We start from the raw sequence: 9,375 nt of genomic DNA on the forward strand, positions 1-9,375 counted from the left end.
GTGTGGGTGGGCTTACAATACACGCCAGTTTCCAACCGTCCTCCATCCGAAACCGAGACATCGCAATCCAGGAACGCCAACCTGCCATTTTTTTTTTACGTCCACTCGTGTGAACTTAATATATTCATCCACCGAGTTGATGTGATCAGTGAAATGTTGGACTTCCTGGGCTTTAATTTTAACCCAGGTGTCGTCAACATATCTGAACCAATGGCTCGGTGGCACCCCTGAAAAGGACATCAAGGCTCTCTTTTCCACTTCCTTCATGTACAGGTTTGCAACAATTTTTTTATTTAAAAAAGCTGAAAGAGGGGGAAAAAGCTTAACTTTGCAGAAAAAAAAGCAAAAATACAGCTGAAATAGTAGAAAAAAGCTAAAATTGCTGTAAACAGAGAAAGCAACTGTGAGAAACAAATAGCTCAAATTAGCAGAAAGAAACACAAAAAGTAGAAATTAGGAGAAGAATAGCAAAATGATAGCAGAAAAAAAGCTAAATTTAGCAAAGAAGTGGCTAGAATTAGCACATGGTGCCTAAAATGAGCAGAACAAGAACAAAATGTGTAAGGTTCTGTAAAGACACATTTTAAAGGATTTTAAGCATGTTGAAAACAGATCCATTCATTTTCAATGGCAAAAAGTGGCTAAAAAGGTGAAATAGCTGAAAAAGTAAAAATAGCTGAAATACCAAAAGTCATAACAGGATTGCCATAAATGAGCTGAACGTTTTGATATACGAATCGTTGAAATAGCACAAAAATTGTGGAACGAGTTAAAATGTACGGAAGAAAAGATGACCTATGAAAGCTGTGAAGTATTCACACTACTCGACATTTATTTAATTACTTCCTGAGAGTTTCACTAAAATATGCCCAGCGCTACATGATGCTTTTACATATATTTAAAAAGTAAAATTCAAAAGAGACAGTTGTTTTCCTTGAATCGAGGGAGTCATACTTGTTATAAGGAGTCAGTTTTCCAATAGTGATGGGGATCCGATCAGCATCATTCAGCTCTGCGCAGACGCAGATCCTGTCCCCCCACGGTCCGCTGCTGAACAGCACCACCTGCCGGACAGAGGCGGGAACAGCAACAGACACTCTGCACGACCCGTCCGAGCTAAACAGAAAACAGGCCAAACATTAGAACACGAGCGATTTGTCATGCAAGAAAACAGCACCATATACGATGATATTCAATGGCACGTGTTTTATAGAATATTACCAGTAAATATGGCGCGTTTGAGGAAAAAAAGCGACATCATTTGTTCCAAACTTACCTCAGCAGCCTTTGAGGCGGACCGTTTATATCGAAAACAGCATAAACACCGAACTCTTCCATCTTTACGTTTTCCTCCTAAAGTCTTTTCACGTATACAGACTTATTTTAACACGATTTAAAGCGTTAAAACAAGTTCACAACAGCCAACTCCCGCCACTGCTGTGTGTACGGTTTCTAACTACGCGCGAGTTCTGGGTGAAAGAGTGCGCGCGCGTTTTACCGTTCAGCGTGTCTTTCGAAGATGAGGTGCACATTTGGCGCATAAGAATAAAGAGCTCCGCCCTTGCTGTACACACCGTTACACATATCAAGCGCTCTCCAGCTTGGCCTCTGTTGCTCTGAAAGCGGCATTCAAGAGCACAATGTATTTTGTTCAATTTAAAGATAATTTCACATTTTACCTTGTAAACTTTGACATCTGCGGATCTAATTAACATGTAATGTTTAGTTGCGCACAAATTAGAAAATCTTACCAAAAAAAGTATTCACGAATAAAATGTTTTAAAGATATATGAAGCAAAAAAGGCGTTTTTTTCTACGTTTATTGAATCAAAGTAATAAAAATATTTTTTACAATACTTTTTAATTCGGTAATAAGAATATATGAGTAATTATTATTTTTCCACATTATTTCATTTGTTGCACAAAACCTTACATTTGCGTTAAACAAACATTTGAAATCGTTCACTAAATACGACAGTTTGTTCTTGAATGCACACTGAAGAAGCGCAGCTGTCGCAAAGCATTCTGGGATAAAACACCGGCTGAAACCTTCTCGAAAGAACTGCAAAGATGATGGTGAGTGAGTTAGCGTTCACGTTCCGAAATCAGTCCATAATCCGTCTCCATCCTTCAGTTTATCGGCCGGGATTAGCACCGGAATTATTCTTCATGGATAAAACGGGCTGTTGGCTGCGTTGAAAAGCTGTTATTTTTGAATAAATGTATTAAAACAATATAGTTTTGTTAGCTAAACACTGTTAGCATTTTGTTATCAATGGGCGTATGAGGAGGAAGACGGTGACATGAATGTAGCGGGATATAAATAATATAAACAGACAAATTTTAGGCGTCCACTTTAAGAGTTTTAAGCTTATATTTTAGGTTTTTTTTTAATAGTCTAAACATCTTTGTTCATAGGTTTGTGTGTGTGTGTATACGTTTCCTCTTATTAGCCTGCTCAGGTTTAGCTAATTTCAGGTCAGTTTAAATCAAAATGTAAATGTACAGGTTGAAGTGAAGACATCCGGGTATTTACAGTGCCACTGTCTCAGCTGCATGCCTGATGATGATTAAGTATAAATATTATCACTAATAATGGCTACAAATGTTTTATTTTGAAAAGATACTGTGCAATACTGTTTTTTTGTGTGTTATTAAATGAGCTAAGCATTGATTTTTATGTCTAATCTAAATTAATCTGAGCAGGATAGTCTGCACAGCTGCATGTTTTAATATTTAAACTAAATTGGATTGTGGTAAAAGAAGTTTACAACCATTAATTGTGTATTACATGTGTTTTACTTTATTTAAATGTTTGTATAAATATGAAGTAATAGTCTTGATCAGATTTTCCCCTTTAAAGCAAGTTATTCCTGTATTTAAACAATTGTTTGCAAAAACTATTTTATTTATTTAGTCCTAGACTTAATTTTGATTCATTTTTTTAAGATATTGAGCTAAAATCTGAGGTAGCTACATGCGTACTGCGTTGTAAACGGCAGGTGATGTGTACCTGTTCCTGGCCTGGGTTTTAGTGAACTTTATTTGATTTTCTTCTCATCCTGCAGCCCACACCGGTTATCCTGCTGAAGGAGGGGACAGACACGTCTCAGGGCATCCCCCAGCTCGTCAGCAACATCAATGCCTGCCAGGTCTGTCCTCACTTTGTCTTTCTGTGACAAAACGTCATTTTTCTGTTTCTGAGCTGGAAGAACAAAGGAAAGAAAATGTTTTAAAAGCGCTGAATGGTCCTGTTACGTTCTCTGCAGGTGATTGCTGAGGCTGTCCGGACCACCCTGGGACCCCGGGGGATGGACAAGCTGATGGTGGACAGCAGAGGTGAGGAGAGGCCGATGTTAAAACTGCATTCAGAACGTAGAGCTGGAGTTATTTACAGCGTGTCGATGTCGGCTGTTTCCAGGGAAGGCGACCATCTCTAACGACGGCGCCACCATCCTGAAACTGCTGGACGTGGTCCACCCCGCAGCCAAGACTCTGGTGGACATCGCTCGCTCCCAGGACGCCGAGGTGAGCCGCGTGTCCGTCAGCAGCGTGGCTGTTTGTGAATCCGTGCAGCGTCTCAAAACGATTTTGTTTTTGTTTTGTTTTCCTGCGGATCCTCAGGTCGGAGACGGCACCACGTCCGTCACCCTCCTGTCCGCAGAGTTCCTGAAGCAGCTGAAGCCGTACGTGGAGGAGGGGCTCCACCCTCAGACCATCATCAGAGCGTTCCGCACCGCCACCAACCTCGCCGTCAGCAAGATCAAGGAAATCGCCGTCTCCGTGAGGAAAGACGACAAACAGTGAGTTTATCCGCCGCGATGGCGAGATCTGCTTCTCTCGCGTCCGGCTGGGCGGTAAACGTTGTTCCTGCCTCCTCAGAGAGCAGAGGCAGCTGCTGGAGAAGTGCGCCGCCACGGCTATGAACTCCAAGCTGATCGCCGGGCAGAAGGGTTTCTTCTCCAAGATGGTGGTGGACGCCGTCATGTCTCTGGACGAGCTGATGTCTCTGAAGATGATCGGCATCAAGAAGGTTCAGGGAGGAGCCCTCGAGGTGGGTGTCTCGTTCAGAGAGAATGCTGCTAATGCAGACATGTTATTACTCATACTTATTATTTAGCGTTTTCTCCTCTCAGGATTCTCAGCTGATCGCTGGGGTTGCCTTCAAGAAGACCTTCTCCTACGCCGGCTTCGAGATGCAGCCCAAACGCTACGAGAACCCCAAGATCGCCTTGCTGAATGTGGAGCTGGAGCTGAAGGCAGAGAAGGACAACGCAGAAGTTCGTGTGAAATCAGTGGAGGTATGATGAACTTTAAATCAACTGTATTAACTCTAGGGCTGCAGCTAACCAGTATTTTAGTAATCGATTAATCTATTGATGATTCAGACGATTAATCGAGTAATTAAATATAAAAAGTCATGTTCTGCAGTAATTATTTAAGCTTATTTTATGAGTAATACAATTATTTAATATTGTAAAGGGGTAATACAGTATACACCTGCTGATGACCCTGCTGCAATCAAGGTAAAATTACACCAGTTGTATTAATTAATGCATTTTAAACTCCATTTGTTTGTATTTGTGTATATAAGGTTTGAGGAGGCTTTAATTAAAAAACACTCTGTCAATGAATCATTTTTAACCATCACAGAAAAATCTAAATGCTGTAAATTTATTGTTATGGATTTTAAAACTGATTATTAATATTATTATTATTATTATTATTTTGTTAGAAATTTAATAAGTAAAATGTGTAATATAAACTTTTGGGTGTTGCAGTTGAGTTTTGTAGAGTTCACTTGTTAATTGTAACAAAAAATTCACATATTTTTAAGACTTATTAGGTTGGTGCAGGGCTCCCCTTTAAAGATTTAGTCTTGACTGCTTAGCTACACATAAATATGACAGTAGTAATGAAGGCAAAAATCATAAAAAGCAGCAGCAAATAATTAAAAAAAATCCAACTGTCTTATATAAATACTTTTAAAGTCGAAACATTTACTCCAAGTATGTCATTTAAACTAAGATAAAAAAAATATATCAACAAATAAACGTGTTTCAGCTCCAGCTGTCAATCTGTTGCTCTGCTTTTGTTTGTATCTGACAAACTTACAGTAAGTCTTGTTTTTAATCACACAACTTACACACTGTTTAATAAAACCCTGCCAGGTCACCATGATTGGTCAGCACAAATAACGTTAGCTTAAATATAGCCCCTGCTTGTTCATCTTTAACATGACAGATTATCATAGATTTAGGTAGCCGTATTTTGCAAAGGGAACATGAACGATATCTGTTGTTAACTCTGGATGCATTCGGTACATGGAGCAGCGTTTTTGTTCTGGTGCAGAAACAACGAGGATGTGCGCTGTTGTCTTTTCTGTTTAGTTTTAAATGTTCCCATGCTTTTTATAATTTGTTGTTTTCTGAGCGCTTGGTTTCAGCGCTCTTCATCTTCTTCTAAAGCTAAATATAGAGCAACACGTGTCAACAGTATAACTGTTAGCGGAAGCGCTCACGTCGTAGCATTGTTTAACACAAATAACAAACCGGCTGGACGAAAGCGCACTGATTATAGCAGTGTTTATTTTTTACAAAGCTTGGAGGCAGATAATTTGCCTCGAGGATTTTTCATTATCGAATTAATCGAATTATTTGAGGAATCGTTTCAGGCCTAATGAACTCATCTGACCTTTTCCCTCAGGACTACCAGGCCATCGTAGATGCAGAATGGAACATCCTGTACGACAAGCTGGAGAAGATCTATCAGTCCGGAGCCAAAGTGGTTTTGTCCAAGTTGCCCATTGGGGACGTGGCCACCCAGTACTTCGCCGACAGAGACCTGTTCTGTGCGGGCCGGGTGCAGGAGGAGGACCTGAAGAGGACAATGATGGTAAGAGGAGAACAAACAGGATGAACCGTCGATCTAAGCTCTAAATAATGACGTTTGTTGGGAGTGAATGAAACTCGTGATGGTTGGTGTTGATTATGACCTTCAGGCCTGTGGAGGCTCCATCCAGACCTCTGTAGGAGCTCTGACTGATGATGTTCTGGGACAGTGTGAACTGTTCGAGGAGGTCCAGGTTGGAGGCGAGAGGTAAGAGACGCTTTAACTCAAAGATCCAGACATTTTCTCCTCTTCATCAAACATGTTGACCAATAAAAGCTTCACCTCCTGAAGAAAATGTAAATATAACTGTTCGGATGAGGCTACCGTCTTGTTTCGTCTCGTAGGTACAACTTCTTCAAGGGCTGCCCCAAGTCCAAGACGTGCACCATCATCCTGAGGGGCGGAGCCGAGCAGTTCACTGAAGAGACAGAGCGATCGCTGCACGATGCCATCATGATCGTCCGCAGAGCCATCAAGGTTTGTCCCGCCTTTAAGCTTCACCTGTACCTGTGGAGGAGTTCAACCTGCTGGAGTCCAGGGAGAAACGGGATGTTTCTGGACTATTTAGGTTCATATTTCACCTTTAAAAATGGTTTAATCTGCCATGATGAGTGAAGTTACTTTTTAGTTTTGATCTACTGAATCAACACAGCAGAGCTAAAATCATAAAAAATCCAAGTAGATTTTTTTTTTACTGAAAACCAGAAATAATTTAATTTCTTGTTTAAGTACAGTTTGAATGTTTAATGCTGAGATTTATGCTGAATAACTAAAAACATAAAGCTAGCCTAAAAATAGCTTAAAAAGTAGCTGAAATAGTTGAAATTAGCACAAAGAAGCAGAGCATATTTGCTGAATTAAGGGCTCGACACACGGGCAGCGACAAACTACAGCGATTAACGGCTGTCATCGCAGCCAGGGTGAAACCCGACACACGGGACGCGATAGCGATCGCAACGTTGCGAATCGCGCTCTCAGGTCCCTTGTCTTCACAAAATTTGATTGGTTCTTGACTCTGAAGGCGGGTGTGCATTACGGACGTGTAAACTAAACAAATCTTGCGATGCTAATGATATTGAAAAACAAACACATCAAGATACAGTTTTATGTGGCTAAACTTACCATAAACTTCACCCTGGTGCCAATAAATTCCCACAAAGCTTTTTAGTAATCACTTGGTGAAAGTGTTAGCTAACTGCAGTGTGTAGCATACTCTCCTCTCATTGGTCAGTCAATGAAACCCTCGCTGATTGGTTGTACGCTAAGCGACAGCGACAAAAGTTGAACATTTTTCAACTTTCATATGTCGCGTCGCAAGCTTGCGTGTGCACGAGCGTGAAATTTCACATGCACTATTTTCGCCGGTCGTTTGGCTGGAGGAGGGCAAGCGATTGTCGCCTCACCGCACAGGCTCCATAGGAAATGAATGGAGAGCGAGCGACGTCGCCTCCTGTGTGTCGAGCCCTTTAAGCTGTAAAAAGCTGAAATTATTACAAAAAAGCTAATTTTGCTTGGGGGGTTCAAATTAGCTAAAAAGTTGCTTAAAAACAGCTAAAATGATCAGAAATCAGCTAAAACGCGCATAAAACAGTTGATATTAGCAAAAGAAAAGCAGAAAAGGTAAGAATGCGAGCAAAAAAAGAGGAAAAAACTAAAATCAGTAAAATAGAAGCCAAAGAAAGCTGAAATTAATAAAGAAACAATTTGAAATTTATAAAGAAAGTATTTTTGCTGAATAAGCAGTAAGAAGCTGAAATTATTTAAAAAAAAAGGTGAATTTAACTTATTTAAAAAAGGTGAATTTTGCTGTGGAAAAAAGCTTAAATTAGCTAAAAATAGCTTAAAAACAGCTTTAGATAGCAGAAAACTGGTGTAACGAGCATAAAAAAAGTTCAAATTAGAAAAATAGCTGAAAAGATAAGAATGCTGGCAAAAAAGAAAGGAAAGAAAAAATAAAATCAGTAAAAATGAAGCTGAAGGAAACTGAAATTAGCACAAAGTTTAAAAAAAGCAGAACCAGAACAAAAGGTAAAAGTACAGTAAAGATTTATGAATATTTTTTAAATGTTTTGCGTGTTAAAAACAACTTAGTTTATTTTTATTGGGGAAAATACATGTAAGAAAAAGCTAAATATCTCAAAGTATAAAAGTTTAATTACTTTCTCTCTGTCTCTCCATCACCACCAAACTTCATTCAGTTTTCCTGATTTTTAAAAAATTTTTCTTCCTGTAGATTTTTTTACGGTTTGACAAATAATTTTGGGTCTTGCTCAGAATGAAGGTCACGGGTTTTATACTTCTTCACCTCAAGAGAAGGATGAGACTGACTACATTGTGTTTTTTAAATTTATTTATGTATTTTATTTTATTTATATTTTTTGTCCCCCCCGTCGCATCCGATCATCAAATGTCGACACTAACTGGATTCACTTCATTACAGAACGACTCCATCGTAGCAGGAGGCGGGGCCATAGAGATGGAGCTTTCTAAGTACCTGCGGGATTACTCCAGGACCATCCCTGGGAAGCAGCAGCTGCTGATCGGAGCGTACGCCAAGGCCCTGGAGGTCATCCCCCGACAGCTGTGTGACAACGCCGGCTTCGACGCCACCAACATCCTCAACAAGCTGCGTGCCAAACACGCCCAGGTAGAAAACAGGACCCCTGTCTTTAGCTCCTCCCAGCACCTCGCCATCACTGCTGACTCCCCGTGTTGCTCCTGTCGTCTCGCAGGGCGGCACCTGGTACGGCGTGGACATCAACAGCGAGGACATCGCCGACAACTTCGTGGCCTGCGTCTGGGAGCCGTCCATCGTGAGGATCAATGCCCTGACGGCAGCGTCGGAGGCGGCCTGCCTCATCCTGTCGGTGGACGAGACGATCAAGAACCCCCGCAGCAGCGTGGACGGACCTCCGGGCGGCGCCGGCAGAGGGAGGGGCCGGGGGAGACCACACGCCCACTAAGACCCCTCGTTTTAAAACGGTAACACAATCCAAACACAGGTATCAAAGAATTCACATTTTTATCTACGTTTGGATTTACACTGTGCTTAAAACGAGGCGTCCTGACCAGCTGCACTCGCTGCAAACAGCTGGGAGGAAGGGGGCGGAGTTTAGCAGTTACAACCCAGATTCTGTGGACTTTTGTTTGTTTTTTTCACTCGCAGTTTAGAAGCATTTCAAGCCTCTCCCCTCCTGTCGTCACCTGAGTTAAACGTGGTGTAAAAGCAGCAGCTCCAGTCAGAAACCTCTTTAACGGGTTTTATTTGGAGGCAAACTGCTGTTTCATGTTGAAAAAGAAGCACTGAAAGGATGTCGAGCAGTTCTGTGTGAAGTTATTTATTGGACCAATCTCCTCAATAAACTCACAGCTGAAATCACAACGACTCTTTCTCCTGCTGGCGTTTTGTTCAGAGCGCGTACGGGTTCAGTTTTTGTTGCATGGAATGTTAAAACTCGAACAGAATTTAAAAAATAAAGTAAA

The 9,375-nt window shown here is 41.0% G+C and overlaps 2 protein-coding genes across 2 annotated transcripts in view; one reads left to right on the forward strand and one right to left on the reverse strand.

The window, feature by feature from the left end:
* krcp (kelch repeat-containing protein) overlaps positions 1-1,474 on the reverse strand; it is a gene marked incomplete in the record, with an annotated part of 13,553 nt that extends 12,079 nt beyond the window's left edge. Inside the window, 2 exon segments of the mRNA XM_014019056.1 lie at positions 955-1,116; positions 1,277-1,474. Coding sequence (XP_013874510.1) covers positions 955-1,116; positions 1,277-1,338 — 224 coding nt within the window.
* A 1,594-nt stretch (positions 1,475-3,068) lies between these two features.
* Positions 3,069-9,274, forward strand: cct7 (chaperonin containing TCP1, subunit 7 (eta)). Its single transcript, XM_014019058.1, has 11 exons — positions 3,069-3,152; positions 3,270-3,339; positions 3,422-3,528; positions 3,625-3,803; positions 3,883-4,054; positions 4,137-4,301; positions 5,707-5,895; positions 6,002-6,099; positions 6,237-6,369; positions 8,333-8,539; positions 8,625-9,274. The coding sequence occupies exons 2-11, from the start codon at positions 3,312-3,314 to the stop codon at positions 8,853-8,855; spliced, it is 1,509 nt and encodes a 502-aa protein (XP_013874512.1). The 5' UTR covers positions 3,069-3,152; positions 3,270-3,311; the 3' UTR covers positions 8,856-9,274.
* Positions 9,275-9,375: the final 101 nt, after the last annotated feature.

This window comes from Austrofundulus limnaeus, unplaced genomic scaffold, assembly GCF_001266775.1.
Source record: "Austrofundulus limnaeus strain Quisiro unplaced genomic scaffold, Austrofundulus_limnaeus-1.0 Scaffold208, whole genome shotgun sequence".
NCBI classification, from domain to species: Eukaryota; Metazoa; Chordata; class Actinopteri; order Cyprinodontiformes; family Rivulidae; genus Austrofundulus; species Austrofundulus limnaeus.